The 25,186-nt window shown below is 36.1% G+C and overlaps 2 protein-coding genes across 2 annotated transcripts in view; one reads left to right on the top strand and one right to left on the bottom strand.

The window, feature by feature from the left end:
• immp2l (inner mitochondrial membrane peptidase subunit 2) overlaps positions 1-25,186 on the top strand; it is a 1,365,073-nt gene that overhangs the window by 782,801 nt on the left and 557,086 nt on the right. The window lies entirely within an intron of this gene.
• The window catches only part of LOC120533871 (leucine-rich repeat neuronal protein 3), a 65,288-nt gene continuing 42,418 nt past the window's right edge, over positions 2,317-25,186 (bottom strand). Inside the window, exon 2 of the mRNA XM_039760943.1 lies at positions 2,317-7,216. Coding sequence (XP_039616877.1) covers positions 4,734-6,866 — 2,133 coding nt within the window. The 5' untranslated portion in view covers positions 6,867-7,216 and the 3' untranslated portion in view covers positions 2,317-4,733. The remainder of the gene's footprint in view (positions 7,217-25,186) is intronic.

Below are 25,186 nucleotides of genomic sequence, written 5' to 3'. Positions count from 1 at the left end.
TGTTGGGGTTCAAGTTGAAGTGTGTAGATGAGTACAGAATTGGCTTAAACATTCAAACCAAAAGGTTATGGTGAGTGAAACTTTTTCAGTATTAGGTGATGTTAGAAGTGGCATACTTCAGGGATCAGTGTAAAGATTTTTTTTTTAATACACATAAATGTCAGATAATCGAGAAACATTACAGAGGGACCTATACAGAACACAGGCTTGGGTAGACATTTTATAGAAATAAATACATTACATGCAGGGTGTTAGATTTAAACAATGGGGGGTCAGAAACTTCAAATTACAACTAAATGTGATAGAACTAGGAGTCAAAAAGGACACTTTAATTTCTACTTCCAGACAGTATACAGAAGTGATAAAGAATGCTTCTGTTATATTAGGTTACATTGCCCAATGTATAGAGTACAAGTCAAGGGAAGTTTTGAGGCTTCACCTGGAATACTATTTGAAGTTTTGGTCTGCATGTTATGAAAATGACAGAGAGCCAGAGAAAAGCAATAGGAGAACGACTAGGATGATGGGTACTTTATATGCTGTGAAGACACGTTGAAGGAGCTGACCCATCTCTGTATAAGCAAACAGAGATCAAGAGGTGACATGACTGAAGTGTTACAAATTATGAAGGAAATTACAGTGCATCCTGATGGAAACTTGTTAAGTACAAATTTTGCAGAAATGTTTTAATGCAGAGAACCAAAGACACGTGGAATAAATTGTCAAGTAGTAGAGTAGAAAGTAGAGTTTTAGGGTCTGTTAAAAGTCAACTCAAAGTTATTTTGGAGAAATTAAGTGAATAGGACTTGCGAACTTGTTGGGGTGAATGGCCTTTTCTTGTCAAAGTTATTCTAATATTCTGTTTAACCTTAAATGTATGTTTGTGGCATCAATGTTACTGTTTTAAAATAATATTTTTGTATTATTTGTTATCTAGACACGTCTCTCAGAATAGAAAATATTTTCTTTTGTACACCTATTTTTTTTTTTTTTTTCAAAAACTAAAGCAGGACAAAAATAATCATGGGATAAATGTACTTTTTAGAGCATACTATGTAAGCTTTTTGTCCACAGCTGTCTTGTAGTCATTGTGAAGAGTCTGGCATGAACAAGCAAAATGTTTTAGAAACAGCTTGTGGTCCAAACTGAATTATTCATTGTTACAAATGCTTAAGTGTCCATTAATAAATCAAAAAGAAGAACTGTTCGGCCTCTGTTAAACAGCTTAGTCTGTAAAGCCAAAAAAAATCTTGCTGTCCAGTTTGTGTAGAATTAGTAGTTTATTCAGAAATTTCATTAGTTATGGTTTTCACTGTTGAAATCAGAAATTGGAGAATGTTCTTCAAACTTTAATAACACTCAGCCCTGAGCACGATAGAAAAAAAAAAATTTTAAACAGTGCTTATATTGACTAGAAACACATGTATCTAGGTAATCTGATCTGCCCATGATGGGATGCCTGTCATCTTAGAACACACAAAGGTTTTCAAATACTTGTTTTAAAGAAATAAGGTATATCAAACTTTTAACTGTTTGCAAAAAAGAAAGCCTAATTTTCAGTAGCCTTAATCTATCTATCTATCTATCTATCTATCTATCTATCTATCTATCTATCTATCTATCTATCTATCTATCTATCTATCTATCTATCTATCTATCTATCTATCTATCATTAAGTCTACACAGTCATTGTGTGCTAAAAATCTCTACAGTGAATCAATAAAAACTTATTGCATTCTTCTAATTGATGTTAGGAATCTTTATTTGTGACAAATACACAAAACTGCTATGTACTAAACAATTCTATACATCTTTATTAACAGTCTGCCTTTTTTGGCACTCCTATTTTTCTCCCATATTCTAAAAGATGAGCAGGTTAGGTTCATTTGTAACACTGAATTGGTCCATCTGTGAGTGATGATCAAAGGGGAGATGGCAGGCTCTGTGATGGACTTGCACTCTGTCCAGGGCTGCTGTTTGCCTTACCTATAATGCTGACAGGATAGGCTCCTTCCCTTTTACCTTTATTTAAGTTAAGCAGATTTAAGAATATTATGGTATGTTATGTAGTATTCTGTATTTTTTATTTTTGGTTACACCACATAAAATTTTATTATTGTCATTCTTTATCAAATATAATTGTGTAGGTAACATGATTTACAACAATCAATTAAGCACTTCTAATACATGTATAAAATATAAATAGATTTTGTTAGTGTTTCATAGCACTTGAGCTTGGCACAATATTCATATTTATTCCTCTAGACACACCAATTTACTGCAAACAATTTAAAGAAATGTATTTAAGTCAAAGGGTGACCATGTGTGGGACTTCATTTACTGTATGTCTGCCCTTGTATTTGTTGTAATAAACCTTTGGTGCACCGTTAGTTCTTCTTGAATAGTGGAGTAGGCTCAAAAAATGGATGCTTGAGTAAGAAAAACATTTCTGTAAACACTGAAAAACACAAAATAATAGTAACAATAACATTGGTATATTTCTGAAATAATTTGTGTTGCTTTCCTAGAATTTTCCATCTTAATAGAACTCCACTAGTGGTAGTTTTGTGTTTAAGTTAAAACTGTTTCATGTATCATTGCTTTCATGGTACTTTTAGAGTTTCCCATTTTCACGCTGAGTATCCGGCTTTATTCAGGGCATTCTGCTCCCATGTTGCTAACTCATAAATGAATTTCTTTTTAATACAAAAATTAATCAATTAAAAAGTGCATAATAGTAAAAATAACACGGTATTTAAATAGTCGTAATTTGTTTTGTCTTTGATTCATGCACTTTCTCATCATATTCCATCTTTAATATGATTCACACAATTTAAGAATTAAAATTAATGAGATTGCGGAGGTTTGATCATTATACCAGTACTTTTCATTGTAACCTTTTGGTGCTGTTGGTCCTCATAAAGAATTCTGCTCAGAGGCTTTTGTTACAAATAAGCAATCTGAAGATGAGATTAATTGAAGCTGTCATTTAGAATTAAACAATGTTTACATTCTTTCAGATTCCTGACTTTCTGCGTCCTTCTGCATAATTCTCAAACAAGCATATTGTACTTGACAACAAAATGGAAAGAAGCACCTGATGTGTGACATGTTTGATTTCTCAACAAAAGGCAGATAGATAGATAGATAGATAATCATTAAGTCACTCAGAGTGTGATTTGTTTAACCAGCAGTTATCTTTTCACATTATTTCTTATTAGTATGTGTTGAAGAAAATGTTCCCATTGGTTAGTTTTTTGATGAATATGGTGGGAAAACATTTTGTATGTTTATTTTCATTAGGATAATACACATGACTAAACTTACTTACCTGTTTAAAATGGAGCTGATAAATTTCTGTTGCTTACCTTTAATGATAATGTACAGTACAGGATCAGACTATATATATGGCTGCCAACTTTTCAGCAATTATTTATACTGTTTGTTCAATTTTGTTTCCTGTCTTTGACATGCTGATAAACTTTTTCACTTTATTTTTCAGGAGAAAGATTACTCCACAATAGCCATTCTAACAAATATTCTTGTTAAATTTACTTTTCATGGTTTTAGTATATTTAATTATTATTATTCATATATCACTGTTATTTCTCCAAATATGATAAGCTGCAATATGTTTTTACCTTACAACAACAATTACAGAGAAAATATGTGGTTTTTAGAAATCAGATTCAAGAGCAACACACTTTGCAAGATTCTTTTTTGGTTTTTAATACCTACAAGAGATGTGCTAAATTGCCCAGCACTCCTGCCTCATAAATCCAGCATCTTGGGCTTGAACTGTCCATTCCAGACCCCTTCTATGTCGAGTTTGCACATTTCCCCCAAGTCTGTGCGAGTTTTTCTTCGGCTATTATGGTTTTACTTTCACATCCCATGCGTATTAAGTTAATTGGTGATTTTAAATTGGCCTGCTACCCTGAATTAGATTAAGTGGGCTTTTGATTATGATGTTATAAATAGTCCAAGCTTTTCATTTTCAATCTTTGTTACTTTACAGGTTAATTGACTTGTACAGGCTCATGTCAGTTAAATATGATTATATGTATTCATTTCATTTTTATTTATTTTTGAGCAAATTGCCATGAATAACAAAACTCATTTGAAGAAAAGATATTTTCTGACTATTATGCAAAGCAAATTGATATTTGATTGTTTTCAAATGAAAGGCAATAAACATTTTTATTTAAATCAAAAAATGTATTTTTTCATAAAAACCTTTTGTTTTCCACATCATAGTCACTGCTATCCTATATTCTACTGATATATCGCCATTATAAAGACCACATTTGGCACTCTAACTTGCCTATGTACGTAATACAGCACAGAGGGTATTGCTCAGGACCACTAGGGTAGTTCCACTATTCTTTACATATATAACAGTCAGTAACAGAGACAAATCTTTCTCGTTTCCTTTATTCCATTTGCACCATATCATATGGTAAGTAACCAGGAATATCACATTAAGTGATTTTATAAATAATGTTTCAAACAGTAGCATCTGAGACTTTTCATTTTCTGTCACCTTTTAGGAAAAATGATACCGGAACCCAGTGAAATCCTTAATCATTACAGGTGAACCAGATGTATCTGTATTAAAATCTTCAAGAAAGATGTTTTGAGAGTTGCATAAGCACACGCATTCAGCAGAGTCTTGTGCTTATACTCTTGAAGTTAATCTTTCCTTAAATATAAAATTAAAACATCTTATTTCTTTATAAGAAATTGTTTGAAATGTCTATCACCGTAGCTTTCACTTCTACTGCTGCCCCTGCCTCTTTTCTGGAAACCCAGAGATTTGTCAGTGGGGAATACGTGGTGTCATCAATAGAAACTGTTGACTTATTTGACTGTTGATTTCTCAAGTACCTGCTTCCAAAAATGCAGTTGCTCTTCACAACCACATACAACAGAAGGCTAGCAAGAAAGGTTACTCCCATTATTGCACCCAGCATTGCAATTAATGCATTGTGATTCCATTTTCCCTTCATCTGCACTGCTAGGTCTAAGCCTGTCGTTGTCACATTGACACATTTCTTGAAATTCTGTTTCTGAATGTTGGGAACGTCCACACATATTTCATATTCTGTTAATGGGTTTAGATGTGTTAAGTTGTATACCTTGACATCAGATGGCACTCTAGCTGTATATGCAATAGTTGGACTATTTACCTTCATTGTAGTGGACCATTTTATATTGGAGGCAAACTGGTTCTGAGAAATTTTCCATGATAATAAAACTGAATGTGCTTGCACATTCTTCACCTTTACATTTAATGATCCATTGTCAGATGGGGGAAAAGAGCCATCAACTTTTATCAGGACAGATTTCAAGTCTGCACCGACAAGATTATGAGCAACACAAGTGTACAGCCCTGCTTCATGCTCTGTAATGCCATATATTTCAAAGGTTCCCTCGGGGTGCATGTAGTATTTATCAGAGACTGTGTTGGGAAGTATTTTATGTCCAGAAGGAATGATCCAATAGATTTCTGGCTCTGGTTCTGCAAATGCCCTACAGTGTAATGAAACTGAACTTTCATTATTGGTGTTTATCTGAAGAGGAAAGCTTTCTGGAGCAATAAGTGGGAGGCAAATTTCCATCATCTCCCTGAAGTGTACTTGTCGGACTTGCTGACCTTGTAACTCTGGTGGTTCCGAACAAAATAATGAATCTGGCTCCATAAATCGAACTGCAGTTTTATTCATGTTGATCCAGCGAATGACACAGTCGCATCTGATCGGATTACTATGCATGCTGATTTCTCTGAGGTTAGGAAGAGACTCTACTGTAATCCGGTACAGGGCGCTTAAAGCATTGCTGTTGAGCATCAGTGTTTCAAGTTTTGGAAGTTCATATAATGCATTGGGATGAATAAATGATAGTCTGGGGTTGTTTGTGGCTTCTATTTTTGTTAATTCTGGCAAGTTGCTTAAAGCAAAACTGTCAATGGAAACTAAGTCAGGCATGTTATTAATTCCCAGTTCTTTCAAGTACATCATATCCCTGAAGTCTCCCCTCTGTATTCTCTCAATAGGGTTTTTATTTAAATCCAAAAACTTTAGACTGTGAACCTGCTGAAGAGCAATGTGGGGCACTTTAATAAATAAATTGTCATAAAAAGAGATGCTTTCCAAGCTATCAAGGCCTACCAAAGCATAATCAGGTATTTCCGTAAGATTCGCTCTTGCTAAAACCAGGCTGCGCAGGTTGATAAGCGGCTTAAAGTTCATATCTTGGATTCTGATTATTGGATTCTCCCCAATCTTTAAAATCTCTAGCCTGGGAATAGCCTCAAACCACTTGCTGTTAATCAGCTGCAACCTGTTTGAATTAAGATGAAGCCTGAGAAGATTATGAAGTCCAACAAAAGCCCCAGGTGCAATAGCTGAAATCAAGTTGTGATTGATGTATAGTTCCTGAAGATTGGATAGTGCAGGCAAACAGTTGTCAGGCAGTTTGTTTAGCTTGTTTTCTTCCAAGTGCAGAGCCAAAAGTTGAAGGAGCTGTCCTAAATTGATATCTCTTGTCGAAGATATATTGTTTTGAGATAAGTCTATCTCAGTTATGTTGCTCAGATAGTCCACAGATTTCTCAATTTTTGTAATGTTGTTCGTTTGCAGCAGTAAAACTTGTGTGTCAGCAGGCAATTTCTCTGGCAGAACAAAAAGTCCTAAATCATTACAGTCCACTGTCGGAGCTTCCATATAAATGGATTTTGGTGAGAACCACGGCTTTATTTCACATATACACAATTCAGGACAGTCTATTTTCTTCTCCACAGCATTTATTAGGGCAGCCATTGCAAGTCCAGCAAGGAAATGAATAGTAAATGATGTATCCCTCATCTTGACCTGATTTCCCAAAAAGGCAGTGAATCCTTCCAAAATTTAAGTATTTGTAACCATATAGCCAACGTTTGTTCACAGATTTTATATATACAAATGTGGCGTCACAAAAGTCACATAAGCAGAATGCTGTCCTTGACTGAAAAATGTAACTTTTTCAAATTGCTTGTCCAAAGTTTTCATGCATGCTGCATTTATGAAGGTCACTGTAACCTTAGCACACTGGAACTGATATGCTAAGGATTGATGATTTATGTGGAAATCTCTACAGAAGATGATGCAATAAATTTTTAATTATATTATTATGGGTTTCCATGATTGTATTTTGTCCTCCCTCAGTCCTTTTACACCTGAAATAATAATAAAAAAATATTGTTAAACAGGAAAAGTTTTATTTTCTGTGATGATTATAATGACAAAAGAATCAACTTAAAAGTCCCCTTACTCCCTTGAAAATATTATGAATTTTAGTTATTTAAATTAAATACACTAAAATTGCTCTCTGTTTTTGTACTGAACAAGTTCTTATTCCAGTTACCACCAAGGTAATGTACACAGAGTTAATGAAAAAGTCATAATCACTTGAAATATGAAGTTGATTTGTTATTTAATGTGTGCAAACTATTTTGAAATGTCTTCATTTTTAGCACACCCTGGCCACTCAACTTGCTGTCCCTGGAACTATTAGGCTGTTGATGTTATAGTTCAGCCAGAGTTTTGTACTTGGCTCAAGTAAAGTTTTCTTTAATATAATATTTTTGTTGTTTTTTTAAACATTTTGCTATCGGTTTCGCCTTTTCTTAATATTTATGTCATTTTTTTTAATTAATATTGTATTTACTTATTATTTTTCTAAATTATCTATTATGTTAGTCATGAATATTTTACATTTAGTCATCCACACCGCTTTCTTAAAGTGTAAGCCAAGAAGGAGGTGCCACCTGATGATGGCCCCAACTGTAGAAAAGGAGAAACTCCATTTTACACTGAAGCTTCAGCATTGAGCATGCTAGTGTTACTCTTGTTTTTGTGATTTTTATTGTCCACTGTAAATTTCCTTGATTTTGACTTCTTCTGTCATTCAATATACTGTTACTGAATTTGTATTTTTAGTTTTGTTTACTTTTAGATTTGAAAATGTAAAACCGATTTTTGCTCTTTTAGTTTCTTATTTGTTTTTATTTTTCCCAGAAGAACTTTATTTTGTTTTATGTTTACCCCAGGGGTTTTATGATTTTTCCCTTTTTTATTTTGTACATAATTTTGACTTTTGTTATTTAATAGCCTTGTTCCCAATTTGGGGCCTGTGCAGGTTTGAAGCCTGCCGTTTGACTTGGAGCTAGGCTCCCTGTGGTGAGGCATACTCTGGAGAGCCAAAATTGGGTGAAATTTTGGGCCAGGTTGTGTTATTTTAAGGCTTGTATCTATTATGTTCCCCTGTGTAACAGGATCAGATCATTTGGTTTGCCTTGAAATTTCTACAGGGCAAATTTGCTTTTTCAGTATTTTATGGTTTTATATTTTTTGTTTGAACATTGCACTGAATTTACCTGATTTTCACAATCTTAGTAGTTCTGACCTAATCTTAGTCCCAGCTGCAACCCTGTTATTGACAGCTGTAGCTCTCTAACATCTATGCCAGAAGTTCTTATGGGTGTTACTCACTGTTTCTACCATATATACTCACATACAAACCTGAAAAATCGGTCATAAAATCAGACCCTGACTTATATACCCATTCAAAAATGCGACACTTAATTTTTTTTTTTTTTTTTCCATCTTCTTGCCTCCTTCAATCTCACAGCAGTTTCTCAGACAAATCAAATTTTGTTGTAGCAGCACAATTACCAATTTCTTTCACTACTTCAATGTTGTTTAATTTAAAACTAGCTTCATATTTTCTTCTGATCGAACGCTTCATCGTAGATAAGGGATGCACTTATGATAAAGGTGTATGAGGGAGTGAGACACAAAAAATACAAACGTTGCTTCAGAATAGTTTGGGTATTACCGTGTGGTCACGTAGGCACAATAGAGAGAGAGAGAGGTTAGGAGCACCCGCTGATACAGCACATTGTCACACCCACATAGAAAAAAAACGCAGGTGCTCTGTGGTTATTCTCTCAGGTGGGCGTTAGCATATCATAATCCCTTGTACCAACAGCCTAGTTTTCCACATTCAACTTATACAACTAACAATATAAAATACCAGAAATTATATGGTAAAATCAAGTCCCGACTTATCCACAGGAGAACTTATCCGCGAGTATATATTGTCATTCATTTGTAGAGTTATGAGGAGCAGGGGCCCTCTCCCAGAAGCTGTGTGCACAATGTAGGACAGGGCAGTTGTTCATCACGTGAAACATTCAAGAAAATACTGACTTGGTCATTCATACCCATCCAATTTAAAGTCACCAATCAGCATATCACACATGTGTCTTGGCAATGTTGAAAGAAAAACAGATTACCAATGTGTCATCTGTGCAAAAATGATGATTACATGTGACAGACGTAAAGACTATTAAGGCACTGAAGCCTTATCCTTTTTTATTGGCCAGTTTTTTTTTTTAATTAAGGATTTTATGCTGTAAATATTGCACTTAAGCTGTAATTTAATCAAAAAGCTTTTTAGTATCTGTGTTATAGAAATGTTAGATTTACTGAATGTCTTTATTCATATTCTGTTTTTTTGGGCTTGTTAAAATCAACACTCATCCTGGCCAGGGCACTTTCTGGATAAGAGAGCATGCCATAGCAGTGAACGCTTGCACTCACTCACAGCAGCAAGGATACTTTGAACATGCCAATCAGCCATATTGTGGTTGTTAGTAATGTGAAGAAAAATCAGTATTCCTGCTGAAAAAATCTCATAAACACAACAAAACTTAAAAGCTCAATACAGACGGAAATGAAAACAGATCTAAACATGGCTCAACATTAAAAGATGCAGTCACTTATCCATAGCCATGCCATGTCATTAAAGTGACAGAGAAGTATGTCATGCTAGGCTGTTTCTTACACCTAAGGCTATTTGTAGTGATTTGGAGAGACTTCGCTTTGTTAACATGAGATCAAGGTGACTTGTTTCCGAACAGATCCCTGGCATGTCAGAAATAAAGAGCATTTGTGAAGTAGATGAGGTGAACACTTATTTGACAATGATAAATGTATAAATGGTGTGGCTATCGACAAGCAGACCCTCTATGTACTTGGCCGAAAGTTCTTGTTCAATAGGATGTAGTGCATATAAAATTAGAATTACCATCAGATCTGTCTCTTTCTCGACATTTGTTAGCTGTATTGCCTTATCGTAAACTTGACTTACTGGTTCTTAGAAGGTAGTCAGTGTCCTTCCAGTGATATCTGCTATCTGAAATTAAACAGCCCAAGATGGAGGAAGACGTAGTTGAGGTCTGTTTCTACTTAAAGAGAACACTATTGATCTTATGTCCTGGTTGATTATTGAAGAGTTTACTGAGATTCATCCTGGGTGCTTTAATATTTCAAGTTAAATGTCTGAATGTCTTTACTTGAGAGTGATATTCACTTGGCACATACTCAAAATTATCTCTGTAGGTAGCTTTTCTGTATTCAATTGAAGTATAGCCTCATGCTTTAATAACATTAAATGGTTTCAGAAAATGTTTCCATGGCAGTACTTATCTTGGAAAACAGAGCATGGCAGTCAGAGATAAATGTGACATTCATCTGTATAGACCTACTCTCATTTGGTAATCAGACAACTGGGCACAACAGATTTTTTGTTTCCTGTCTGCCTTTAATGTTAGCTTTGTTTTTTTTTTTTTTGTTGTTTTTTTTAAGTCATGTACACAAATATTTTACATGTTTACATTTATTTTTGTTCCAATTGGAAGCTTCGTTCTAAAGCAGTTAAAAGATATTTTCAGTTGTTATCATTGGACAAGCAAACAGACAGTTTGGAAGTGCTCTGCATTCTGTGCTAAACTGTTTGTTTAAACTGATGTTTGAAAATAAGTCAACTGGACATGGTCGACCCGGTGCCTGTATGTGACTGTTGTAAAAAGTGCTGTTGTAGTAGTGTGGAAAAGGACTGTCATTGTTTTGGATGGTATCTGACCGAGAAATGATAAAAAGTTAATCCTCTGCTAATGCCAAATTGTGTTCTGTTCACTGATAGGAGTCATTTTTGATATCAGACTAAATTGACTTCTAGGAGTTATACATTTGGACAGATGCAATAGGAGCAACTGACTTTATGTGCACTGAGGGTGTGGATAAGGTTAAAAAATGGCAACAAATATATAGGCAGAACCATGATGGGAACAAAAATAACAATCCAAGAATCAAGGCCCAAAATAAATAGTGAGAGTTCAGTGTCATAGAATCAGTCACATGAAAGGATGCACCATTATCTGTGAGGTAAATTTTGGCTTAAGTTGAAGGGTTAGCCTGACATAAAGGTGGGACAAAGGAGAATGTGGAAATGATAGATCATTGTCAAGCTGAGATTGAAGTAAACTTTATAGTATGGGCAGCAATAGCCTCTGATGGTGAGTCCACAAAGGAAGTGACAGTCATTTGAGCAAATATTTGAGTTAAAATGTATGCAGGCCCTTTTGTTTGATATGTGATGGTGGTGTTTGTGGATAGTGTTAAACTCAGCTTTAATGTAGCCTCCTTATAGATGATTGAGTTATTGAACTCAATACTTTTTCTGTCTCATTATGTCCATTTCCTTTATCATTCTTCGAAAGAAATGTTGTATAAAGTGAAAACATTTGAAAAAGTTTATCAAACATTTGAAAATTTATCAAACAATCATAAATATGCCAAAAATAATAAGTAAAATATTATGAGACTTAATCAGCTAAAATGTCTTATAAAATAAAAGCACAAGCACTGCAATCATGCAAAAAATGAGGAATAAAAAACTTATATTACTGGCAGGCTATTATCATTCTGAAAAACAGATAACTTTTTCAAAACGTTAAATGATGCTTAATTGATTAGCTTCTATATAACAGATGTGTTTTTTTATACATTGTGTAAATATTTAATTTAATTATTGTAGTTGCTGGAAAATCCCCCCTAACAAAAAGATGTCAGCCAAGAATTTCCACATGGGATACTCGGTTAAGAAACAAGAACTCAAGAAGTACGGAAGGATGCCTGGCCCTTTAATTACAAATAGAAGCTCAGAAAGAACTAGGAAAACTGGGGGCACCTGATTGAGAAAACTCCAGAAGTTTTAGAAAGTTCTGTATTCATTACCTGGAGGTAGTTCCAAAATAGACCTTATAGGAACCCTGAGTGAAGTTATAAGCACTTTTTGGTGCCTGTAGTTTTGAAATGTGGGTCACTGTTATGCCACCATACTAAGCCTTATCGGCGAGTCCCAGGTTTTTTATGCCATTCATCACCACCTCCAGCCATGTCTTTTTTGACGTTCTTCTGGAGCACCTCCATCTTGATCCACGTCTTCAGCCAGTCATCCTCTGCATTTCTCTCCAATCTTCCAAGCCACCTTTGTTTATTTTTCCTTAGCATTACACCTCTTCTTCGCTCCATGACACTCCAAATATCCATCTGATCATTCATATCGCTGTACTTTCCTGCTTTGGTTCCTCTTCCACCCTCATCAGGCACATTTTATTCTCATAGAGCATACTAGACCCCACACAGCTTTTATCAATGTTTGGCTTCAATGCCAGAGAGATACTTTTAGAAGTGAGAATGGACAGCAGCTCCTGGAATTCCTTGCCTTTTGCTTTCAAACTTGCATTCTGTTTCAGTATCTTCTTCTTCTTCTTCAATTTTGCTTTACTTTTTACCATCAATATAAAATCATCCTCTGTCACTATCATTTCCTGGTGCATCCCCAACTTTACTTCAAAGCTTTCACTATCCCCTTCTGGTGTTTCTGTCCCGGCTTCTTCATAAATTGATACAACAGTAGACACTAACCATTCATTCACATCTATCTTTCTCAATCTCCACCTCTCCAGCACTCATGGCTCTCTTTAAAATGTCTTCTCACATCTACAAATGCATTATCTAACCTTTTTTCTTTCATCTGATGCTTTTACTGAATTAGCTTGACAGAAAAGAGTGCATCTGTTGTTTCCTTTCCAGGCAAAAAAACAGTGTTTATCTATCACTAATTTTTCCAGATTTTTTCCTCCCCAAGTATGATTGCTCAATATGGCCATCACTTCAGCGGTTCAACATTTCTTTTAGTATATTGGAATATGCACCTAATCATCAGAAATTCCTCCCTTCACACACAATTATGATGTACAAGTCTATCAGCCATTCAACTCCAGGATCTTTTACTGCCTTCAGCATTTCCTTTTTTATATAAAAATGTATTAAAGCAAGCATTGCAATGCCTTACCACTCGATCGGAAAATATTAATAACCTAACAGATGCAACAATTTACTTCAAAATAAATCCACTACCTTCAACATTTCCAGTACAACTCCATTTGCACCCACTGCTTTATCGGTCCTTTTTCTATGTACTTTTGCAACCTTCTCTTTCAAAAACCTACAGCTGTACAGATTGGTCTTTCTATTTTCTCATATACATGACTATCCCATTTGTTGTTTTCATTAAGAAGCTTCTCCACTTACCTCTTTCAGGTATTTTAAATCCCATTACTATCAATCATGATGCTTCCATCAGCATTTTTCAAGCAATCCCTGCCTACTATGTCCCATCTTTCTTTTTCCATCAGAACACCATTTTCTCTCCTTCCACATTCTGCAGCTCACCTGTAAACGTCCATCTCTTTTCACACACCAACTCATCTTCTTTTCCAGCATTTCACTTGCCTTCCCTATATTGCCCTGTCACCTTCTGCCTTTTTTCCTCTGCTACTACATACAGCACTACTTCTTTTCCAGCATTCCACTATGTTTCACTGGGTCTGAGTGGTCTCTTCTGTTGCTTTCAGGTAAGGTATTTATCTTTGCCATTCATACCTGAGTAAACCAGTAACCTTGTGATTTACAATCTGACACATTATTAACTAGGTCAAACCTGATGTAAATAAGCAAGCATTATATACAGTAATAGCGCATATACTGAATTTACAGAAAAGAAAGAATATTTGAACTGCAGAATATGTGGTTAATGTAAAAGTTTTGACACTACTCAGCAACATGTGGACCTCCTTCCGCCATCCCCTAAACCTAGTTTTGCCTACATTTTTATCAATTTCAGGTAAGCCTTGACAAGAGGGTCAGGAGGTGACAGTCTAGCTGCTTTTCATTATCTTACTGTATGTGCAATCCACCTTGATGAGATGGATTTATGCCATGAGTGCGAAAATGTTCTGCCTATTATGGATAAGGGTTGTTCCTACGAAGATGAAAGTTTCTCAAAGACTGCTTTCCAGTAACCAGTTAATGAAACCCATTGTTGCTAAATACCTCAAAGGCTGACAAACACAATTTTGATGTATTCAGTTAAATATAATGTTGTAAATTCATGTATGCCTAATGTAGCGGCTGTTATTTTGGCGACCACAGTGCTTAAAAAAGAGCCTTTGCACTCATACATTATTTATGAAATGATAGACTGAATGTAAGCCATTACGAGAAGTGACAAATCACTGTAGACTTTGCTTATGTCAACTGCTTGTATTGATGCTTTGATTAATTTTTGACCTTGGGCATCCAGTAGCCCAGCTAACCTGAGCATGTATTGTGAATATTGTAGCCGAAGAAAAGAAAAAAATATTGAGATATTCATAATTTCCAACTTTGCTATTTTTTAAAAGCTTTTGTTCTCATGACACTAGCAGGTTTGTCAGCTGAAGATTTAAAATTACTTAGTAGCACATTATTTTTGTTTGCTTTCAGTTGCTATGCAACCATCTGATGTGTGGGGGATGCTGAGCCAAAGGCAAAGGCATTAATGCCGCATGTAAAGAAATGAAATATGAGTGTGCTTTATACATTGATAGACTTTCAAATTATGCCTACTATTTTCGTATTGTGCAGTTAAAAATGGGCTAGCTAGATGGTACAGGTGGCTGAAAATGGTTTAACAGTCAAGTAAATGGAATATTATTATTGTGCAATGCTGTTGGGATATAATGCATATCCCAAAAATTAGGAGAGTTTGAGAATCTATCCATCTGTCTCTGTCTGTCTGTCTGTCTGTCTATAAAAAGGATAATTCCATTTTAGGTTGTTTAACAACAGATAAAACAACAGTAGATCTTTTCAAAAAGTCATTTGGAATAGTTGGTTCAGTGCTGCATACATGCTTATTTCCAATTTAAATCTGCTAAAATATAGCTGCTATAATCTTGGGCACATTTATTCTCCTTGTGAATAAAAAATATTAGTATTCCCTAATTAGGTCTGTTTCACTGGGTGTCAATCATTTCACTTCATTGCTCAGTACACAAGGGTGTTATCTCCATTCTTTTAAACAGGAATGAGGCATGCGTGGAATGGGTAAGTCAGACATTGTTTCTTGTCACCAGAGTAACAGACAGACAGGAACTAAGGCAAAGCAAGCTGTGTGTCAGAGAAGCAAGTTAGATCTTGGCAGACCACCACTTACCACCTCAATGCTTGCTAAAACAGTCAAGAAAAGTACAAATGCAGCAGTTATTCTGCACTGTGCCCCCTTTGGCAAGAAGTGGGGTTTTATGCTGGATGAGTGTTGCATGCTTCTCAGAAAATTCAGATAAATTAAGGGTTACACACATGAACAGCAGTTGAACTGTAACTATTTAATTTAACATGTTTTTTTTTTTTGCCATTGCTAAATCTGTCCTTGTAATCCTGGTAATGGATTTTCTCAGACTTGCTAGAACAAGCTCACTTTAATGATGTTAATCAATCTAAAATCTAATCTAACGGAAGCTGCAATCTAAAACAGTTTTCTTACCCTGCAATCATGTTTGATATTAAGAAATAAAACAGCTATGTGTGTTTATTACTTGTTTAACAATAAAGAATTACCTTTGAAGGAAGTTTGGGCAGGCAACACCCTGATCAGAATTATTTCTAGCCTTTCACATAATTTTGCTGTGGGCACCTAAACATTTGGATTGAGTGGCATTGATAATGAATAGTAGTGATACTCATGTGGCAGCTATGATTTTTTATTTTTTATAATCACCATAGCTACCTCAGCCACAGAGATGGAACCAACTCCAAACAGTGCTTCTGGCATATCCACTAGGTTGTCAGCTTTGTACACTCAAGGAGCTCTTCCCGTCTATTGATGATGTCCTCAAGGGAGGTCAATGTTTTTCAGACCTTTCTGAATGCAGCTTGGTCACCTACCTTATACCCAGGAATGAGTCCCAGCATGGGCAAGGTTCTCTTTGATTAATTAAAAACATTTCATGAGGGTCAATTAGGGATGTTCTATGTCTGTGTTTACAGGTCACCCTAACAGGAGCATATGCTTTATCTCTACTCAACATAGATCTAGGTGTCATTGTGACACACACAGTAAGTTGCCCCAAAGTGTCAAGGTCACCATCCTAGAAAAAAATGACAGTATATACTCACAGATAAGGTCTTCCGCGGATAAGTCAGGACTTGATTTTACTGTATAATATATTTTATAATGTTGGTCGTATAAGTCAAATGCGAAAAACTCACAATGTTGGTACAAGGGATTATGATATGCTAATGTCCACCTGAGAGAATAACCATGGAGCACACTGCCTTTTTTTTCAATGTGGGTACGGCAATGTGCTGTCAAGTCTATAATGAGAAGCATTAATTTTAGCAATTAATTTCATATATGCATACATTGTACATATTGTGAGAAAGGTGCTATATTGCGCCTGACCTGGCACAGACTGACACAGATGGACGTGTAAAATCCAAACAAGACTTTTATTTTCTTCAGCTGGAGGGCACGTCTTCCCTGTGAACCCCTTAGCCACAACACAGTCCCAAAAGCACTTAACCCACAACACACAATCGTCCACCTTGGCACCACCACTCCTCCCAGGCATCCTCGTCCTCTTCCTCCCGATTCTGGATCCTGGGTGGTGGATGCTGGCCCTTTTTATAGCCCACCCGTATGTGCTCCAGGTGCTTTATCACCTGTTGCTAATTGCACTTCCGGGCGGGGTTGTAGAGGTGTCCATATTGGCTCTGGGATCCATGCAGCACCCCCTGGCGGCCACCCCAGATTCCCCCATGGAACCCTGCGAGAAACTGAGGCACCATCGTCAACCAGGGAGGCTACCACCAAGCATCCTGGGGGAGTTACTGAGGAGCCCATGGCTGCTCCCCCGGAACATAAGTAAAAGGGGGCGTCTCGGCCGGGCATGGGACCCGGCCGCCCGCCAGCCACAATATATACACACATACACTCATACAGGGTCAACAAAAATATAGACACAGTTACAAGGACAATTTGCTCATCTCAAAGACAACAACCAAGCATAGGATGTTAGCTACATTGGTAGCCATTTTGCCATGAAAAATATATTATATTATATTATATTATATTATATTATATTATATTATATTATATTATATCTTTGAGATCTGAAAAAAAGTTATAGGGATGGCTTACTTTTCAGTGCCATCAATGCTAAATCCTTTCTGACCTAAAGGCATACATAAAATGTGTCCACTGATACCACTCCTACTTGACGGTAGCCATTTACTAGAGATTTGCTTTGCCTGTTCTGACTCCACTCATTGCTGTGCTTGAAGGCCCGCTGTGTCCTCCTCTTTGTGTTTAGCTCATGACACTGTGATGCTATCAGTTATAGAGCAAAGCAGGGCCACATCCAGTGAAAGGCAAGTCTCACTATCAGAGAGAAATGTTTTATTAGATGATAATGAGGCACATTTAGGGAATACACAAAAGACTTCAATGCTAGCTAACTAGATACAGTAAGTGAACACTGCATTATTTTATTTATGCAGTATTTTAATTAACTTAATTTTATATGAAGAAGGACAATATGTTTAAGCTGTCAAATTCATAAAATGTTTATTAACTCAAAGATATGTACTCAGTCAGTGGACTGCAGAGGTGGCATAGTGTTTAGTGCTTCTGCCTCACAGCTCTAGAGACACTGAATGTGTGAATTTTGGATGCTTTCCCACTATCAGCATTTTCTTGGAGTACTTCTGTTAACTCCCACATCCCAAAGACAAGCAGATTAGGTTTATTGGCAAGTCTTGAGTTGCTCGTAAGAGTGCAAATTGTCTAGGTTTATACAGTATTTGGAAATCACAGAGACCCAAAGGATGTCTGATGTCAGAGATTTTTGAGTAGCTCAGTGTACATGAGTGTGGCTTGGTTAGACGCAGCATCCTTTCAGAATGTGTTCTTATGTTGCTGATCTAGCTTTCCTGATTCTGAAGTGGGAAAAATGAATCCTAAATCACTGTATTTGTATAGTTAAACCAAAAGCAAGCAACCTGTTTATTGTTCTTACAATGAAAGCACAAACAGTTGGTTGACATTCCCAACAAGCACAATGGTGGTATTTAAACTTGTGGTTTGATTTTCAACACCTTCATCACTCAATAACTAATGTGCCACTCTAAATGTGTTTAACATTGCACTTGAAATTCAAGTGATGTCTAGAATGGCAAAACTTTTGTTTTGGATGCTGTATTGAGGGTTTTCAATTATGGGATTATTTGTTTGCACCCAAATGTGAATTCTGTATCGACCCTGAACATATCAGTGTAGCACAGAAAAAGAATGGCTGAAAGTATTTTTTTTCCAAATTCTATGTTGCTGTCTACTAGAACACAGTAGGAATGCAGCCCATATTTTTAATGTGTGAACATAGATTGTTATTTTTGGGGAGCTTAATTCGGTCTTCATTGGTTTATTTATTTCATAGATATTTTATGGTTTAGGTTTTTACATTGATTTGTACTGCTTGATTAACCAAAAAATGTGATTATGGAAAACTTCTTCATTCTTTAATTATCCTGGATGGCTGAAGCACTGTATTTCCACTCTGAAAATTATATTTGCAGTAGCCACTTCAGATCCCCTTTATAAACTCCATTTGCTGCATTAGGCATTATCTGCCATAGTCAGGCATTCATCTTGAAAAGTGTTTTTTTTTTTTTCGAATCTGTGTTATGCAATCTAGGTAATGATCTCAAATGTGCAGGGGCTCAGCCTCAGGTGTTGGATTTGTATTTTACAGGTCAGCAATAGGCTTTGCAACTGCAGAATGGAGACAGCTGGGTGCAGACTAAAGAGCAACTTAAATATGGCAGATTGATTTTGATCAGAATACATCTGAGAGTACCATATGCAGCTTATTTTGACTGGGTCAATTAGAAAGGTAGCAGTTATAGGTACAGTAAATGCTAATTCAAGACACCTTAAAATATAACAGTTTTACAGATTTACACATTTAAAAATGAAAGTTGATGCATTCCCCAGTGATCAAGCCTGATTCTACTTCCTAGTGGTTGGCAGACTAACACCTTAAACTCATGCTGCCTTTAATTTCCCAGGTCACAGTTGAAATAGTTTTAAAAAAGCATTTGTAATTTTTTGGTGTGGAAACATTCTAGAAAATGAGATTCCAGTAACTTGAATGATTGTTAAAAGGGCTAAAAGAGTTTATAGGTTGGAAGCACCGAGACCCACATCCTAGGATAGGGACTATCAAGCTCAGATCCAGGGGGGCTGTCATAGATGCAGGTTTTCATTCCAGTCACTTTCTTAATTAGTGATCAGTTACTTCTGCTAATGTAACAGACTTCTTCTACTTGAATTTTCATTTATTTAGTTTATCAAAATTAAGACGCTTCATTGTTTCTTTTTTCCTTAACTATTGACCAAACAGTAATGTGCTACAAAGGGACCCAACAAATGATCTGCTAGCTCAGGGATTTTAAATTCAGTTTGCACATTTTTGTTCCAAACTGTTCCTTAATTAGAAGCCAATTCTGGCTGTTAATGAAACAAAAGTGACTCCGTAGTGCTTTCTTTCTGCCATCATCCGACATATCCAAAACTGTAGATGTTATTTTTTTGCAAGCACCATCAAAATGTTTAATAGAATAGAGCAAATGCAATACTTTTCAGACCCTCACTTTTTTCTTTTCAAATAGTTTATTGAAGCAAATATTGTATGATGAGAACACAGATGCGGAGAGGTTCAAGTTAGCTGGTCATCTGTTGGCAGTAGTAATTGGTTACAAATTAAGGAAATGACTGGAGTGAAAACCTGTATCTACTGCTGCCTTCCAGGATCTGAGTTTGACACCACCGTTCTAGGATATTTGAGGTCAGAAATATGTGAGTAATGCAATCTGAAAGATGGTTCCATGAAAACATAAAATTTAGTTTAGTTGCTTTTTGTCACAACAGAAGTGGCTTCTAGGGTATATCAGGGGTTTCCTCACTTTTAAATAATCAGTTGAAACTCAAGCTGATTTAAAGGTTCCTTCATTTATTCCAAGGTGCCAAGAGGGCCCAGGACAGATAATGTAAGCAGGATTCAGGCCAACAGTACTGAAAATGCAGGAGTATTTATAATTCTTGGACCTTCTTTTTGTTAAGGCATTTTTTGTTATATCGGCCAAGCCTGGATAACTATTTCTAATCTAGCTTAATTCCAAAGTATGACCTTTGTACTGAAGAGTCTACAATTTAACTTACAGTAAAACCTTGTTAATGTAGAACATCTCTACTTCAGCTACAATACTTTCCATCTGTTTTCTACAACAACAGAAGGCTATCCGAGCAGACCTGGAGTAGAAAGCAGGAGCAAATTCTGGCCAGGATACCAGTCCATCACAATAGACATTTATAACGAAACCTAAACCAGGCCAGTTTTAACTCATCCTGAACATCTTTGGGATATAGGAAGAAACTAGAGTGACCATCAAAATGCCATATGAATATAGGGAGAACATGGAAACCCACCACAGAGCGCCACTAAACCATGAATTAAATCTAGATTCCTGTACTAGAAACTGGAGCTTTAAACATTACAACATGGCAGCACACTTTTCTTTATTTTTTCAATTATCTTTTTTTCTGTAATGCTATGTATGCAGGGTAAATGCAGCTAAAACATGTATTTTATTAAATAAAGTAATTCAACAGATCTTCTCCAAAATAAGGAAAATTATACTTAGGCGCTGATTGCTAGTAATATTTTACATCGGTTTGTATTTTTCTTTGCCTAACCTCTTTCTTAGGTGATGTGTACACAAGTGCTATAAGCATTGCTTTGAGAATGCCGATGGAACTAACATCCGAAAATGTTCACCAAGCAATTAATATCATTAAAACTGCTGAAAACAATTAACCTTCTTAATTTTTCAAGACCTCCCCATTCCTGTAGCATTCTGAAGGGTTTTGAATGTGCCTTGCTGTCATAAATTGCTTTCCTTATTAGGATTAAAATGCGTGTGTGCCTGAGGGTTGAAAATGTGAGAATCTGTAAGGACAGGTATGTGGAAGTGGTGATTGCCAAGTGATAATTTTTACTGGAGAATTGCTCATTAGAGTCAAAATGTGGAGACATGGAAAATGAATATTCTGGTCTCTACAGTGTTGCAGATTAGTTGCAGTGACTAATCCCTGCTCATAAATTACCAGACTGTAGTGTAACTGTCATTTTTAATTATGAAGTGAGTCTTGATTTGTATTTATTTTTAATTATGAGGTTTGCTCATTTGAGTACTTCATTAGTGATAATGCATTTTACGTTGACAGTGTACATGATAAGAAGAATAGCTAGAATGCCTTCTTCCAAACAATATGTTCTCATTTTTGCCTCTGTTATCCAATTTTTCTGCCTTTATAGTACTTATTCATTATGCACAAAGGCTTGTCTTCTTTTACTATACACCTTCTGTAATATGGATCTTTGCCCAAATCCCTCAGCAGTACAGTACAGTGTATACAGTCAAAGATCAATATAGACTGTTCAGTGCCCTGAAATTTGACTCAAATTAAACCACCACGGACAAAATGGGACATCTTGCTTAAATGACCAAAAACGCCTGACAATGCTTTTCTTTCACACAAGTAGCTAATCTGGTTGTGTTTTTCTTAAGCATGCTGTCTTCTAAATTTGAAGCCAATAACTATTTTGGGCTTCATTTCACCTTGGCTCACTCATTTTTTGTGTTTAGTTATTTTCATTATTATTTTTATTTTTACATTAGAATCGTGATGCCATGCCACAAGTATATAACAGATAATCTCAATGTACTGGCCTCATTCCATCTGTAAGAGCCACACTGAGCTCTCAGTGTCCTTTTCACTCTATTATTTGAATATTATCATCATCATCTGTATAGTACTGGTGAGGGGAAGCATGATGGCATAGTGGTTAATGGTGCTGCTGTACAACTCCACAGTCCTATACCCGTAGGTGAGGAGATTGGACACAATCTCTTTGTTTTTGGAATTGATCTCTATCTTGGATAAGTTTGCCAGATACATGAGTAGCCAAAGGACGATGCAGAAAGCAGCAAAGGATGACAAAGGAGTTGAACATTTCACATGGGGGTGGGGGGGACTCCTAAGCAGTGCTACATCCTCCTAGTGATGTGCAGTTTTCAGAGCTTAGAGGGGGTGATTTTCCTTGAAGTTCTGATAGAGCTGATATACTTACATTGCTTCGAGAGCTTGGGGAAACTTGGAGTTCATCTTCAGACTGTGAGGTACCGGTACGCAAAAATTTCATGACAGTACTCCAGCAACTTTAACGGAACAATGCTAGTATGCCATGAAAAAGCCTGCCATTTGCAAGATTTTTTGCTTTGCCAACTTTATAGGAGGACATGATCCCATTCCCTTCTTTTTCTGGACATCTAGCAACACTGACCTTGCACCAGTTTTTTTAGGGATAGGCATCAGATGAACTGGATAAGCAGGTTAGGAAGTTGAGGTACAGTTTGATGATAATGGTGGAGAACCTGAACTATTACATGCATTTTCTTAACAGTTTGTTTATAAAATCACTGCATTATAAATGTAGAATATAATTTGAGTCAGTGTGACTGACAACAATGGGAAATCTCAGGAGGTAGAAATTCATGGCTGGAACCATCCCTGGATAAGATGCAAGCACATCACAGGGCATGTGCACATGTACTGGGAAAACTTAGGGCCACCAGTTTTTGACCTATTGAAAGAAACTGAAGTCTAAAGAAAGCTTAACATCCTCACACAAAAGAAAGTGCTTAAATCTGGATGCAAACAATGTGGCAGTGCTTGTAGGCTTTGCTATCTGTTCATGTAATGTAGTGAAATATTGTTATGGTCATCCATGTATTCATCTATCCATTTTTGAAATCCACTTGTTGTTTTGTTAGGGATTAACCATATTAATTCAAGTAAGTCAGTGCTTTAAAACGAAATTCAATTTGCAGTACAACAAAAATAATGAAGTGCATTTACAAATGGGGAGTTAGAAACATTATGTTCATCAGAACAAGACACCAAAATACTGTAGTATAACCTAAGGTAACCTTCTCTGACCAGCTTAATCAAATTCAGGGCCACCCTGAGCATAGGGACAAGTCCAAAGTCTGAAGAAATGCCAGTCCACCTCAGGGCATACTGATGAACATACTTACCAAGGGCCAAAATTGAATCATAAACTAACATAACATATATTTCTGAGAAAAAAATGCATGCTGACACAGAAGAAAAAGCCATACAGACAGCAACCAGACACAAGATGACTCTGGAGATATGAGACAGCAGCACTACTGTTCTTCCGTTATTTAAATCCTGCTTTATTGAAAAGTGCTTTACAGCCTTCTATATGAAGATGTTGGCTCACAGTGCACTATCAGGAATGCTTTTGAATCCAAAAATGTTGCTGAAACCAGCATTTCTAAAGCATGAAAAGTTAAAGCCATGAGCAGATCCTTCATAGATTCACATGATTTGTTACATTTTAGATAACAATTTTGATCATGCAGTACTTCATGTAACAAATTCATTTTTGGAAAATGTTAAGCACATCTTGCAAATTTGCAAATGAACATTCACAGTTTATTTTCAATGTGTGAAGATCCATAACTTGCTGATCATTATGCTGTGCTATGCAGGATGTAATCACATCTTTTAAAAGATCCAAACTACGTAGGATTTCTGATTCTCCTCTACATGGGGGACATTTGTCTTTTGCCAGGTTTGGGTAAACTGAGGAAAAAATACGAATGCATTATTTAACAACTGACTAAAAGGCCAAGTGTTATGTACAGAGTCAAATCTCCACCTTCAAGAGCGAACTGTTAGTGTAAAATTGTGTTCAGATGATGTAGGAATTCTTTACACTGTTCTGGAAAATGATAAGAAGGAAGAAACTCCTGTGCAATTTGACTGAAGCTGCACAATTGGAAGTATCATTTTCATTTCACTTATTCTGATAGGGGTCATGTTAGCATCATGGAAAACTAAGCTGACCAGGCAACCCCATCCTCAGCTAAGCATTCATATATACTCTCCATAATTAAACATTTCATTATGTAGGAAATTGTTTTTTGATATCTCCCTATAACATATAGATGCACCTTAATTGGAAAATAAATTACCTCATTTAATAAAGTTAAAATTCCTTGTAATATACACATCCCTCTATTTTCTGAAGTCTCTTGTTCCATTAGAGGGTTTGAGACAAACAGGGCTGAGACCACAACCATCAGAAACAAGGCATGATCAAGAACTGGATGAGACAGGAGGCATAAATAACCAAAGTAAAACCATCTGTGAGGAAAGTGAAGTAAGTGGTGACATGGAGTGAACATGCCATCCCCACGCAGGCAGTTACTGGACCAGGAATTGAACCAAGGTGCTTGGAGTTGTGTGAAAAAAGTGCCAACAACTACACCAAGATACTATTCCATAAAACAGGCATTTTAAAATCGTTATTATGACTGCCAGGGATTGCATTGTTGATTACAGTAAATTGGTAGTGTGTTGCATGTTGGCTGGTCATGCAAGTAAGATTTTCCATTAACTCTACATATGACAATACTACTGTACAACTACTACATCTTCTACAATGTATTTCAATCCTACTGAACATATTCTGCTATTATATTAGTTAGATTGTGCTGCTAAAATAATGCAGATTTTTCTGGTTACAACATTACATATTACCTGTTAGAATTTAATTTAAAAAAAGAATATTTTATAGAATAAAAAAAGTAATTGGCATGTTTGTTTTTAAAGAAATAGAACTGTTGGCTATAGCAAATTGATATGAATTCAATAGAACACAACATTATATTCAACCACAGTAAAGGATAAGGATCATCCTCTTTAATAAAACCCCTGTGTGCGTCCAGGTGTCCGTGTCCATGGCACGTGTTCAGTCTCT

The sequence above is a fragment of the Polypterus senegalus genome, chromosome 8 (assembly GCF_016835505.1).
Source record: "Polypterus senegalus isolate Bchr_013 chromosome 8, ASM1683550v1, whole genome shotgun sequence".
Lineage (NCBI taxonomy): Eukaryota > Metazoa > Chordata > Cladistia > Polypteriformes > Polypteridae > Polypterus > Polypterus senegalus.
This window is presented reverse-complemented; position numbering and strand designations above follow the sequence as displayed.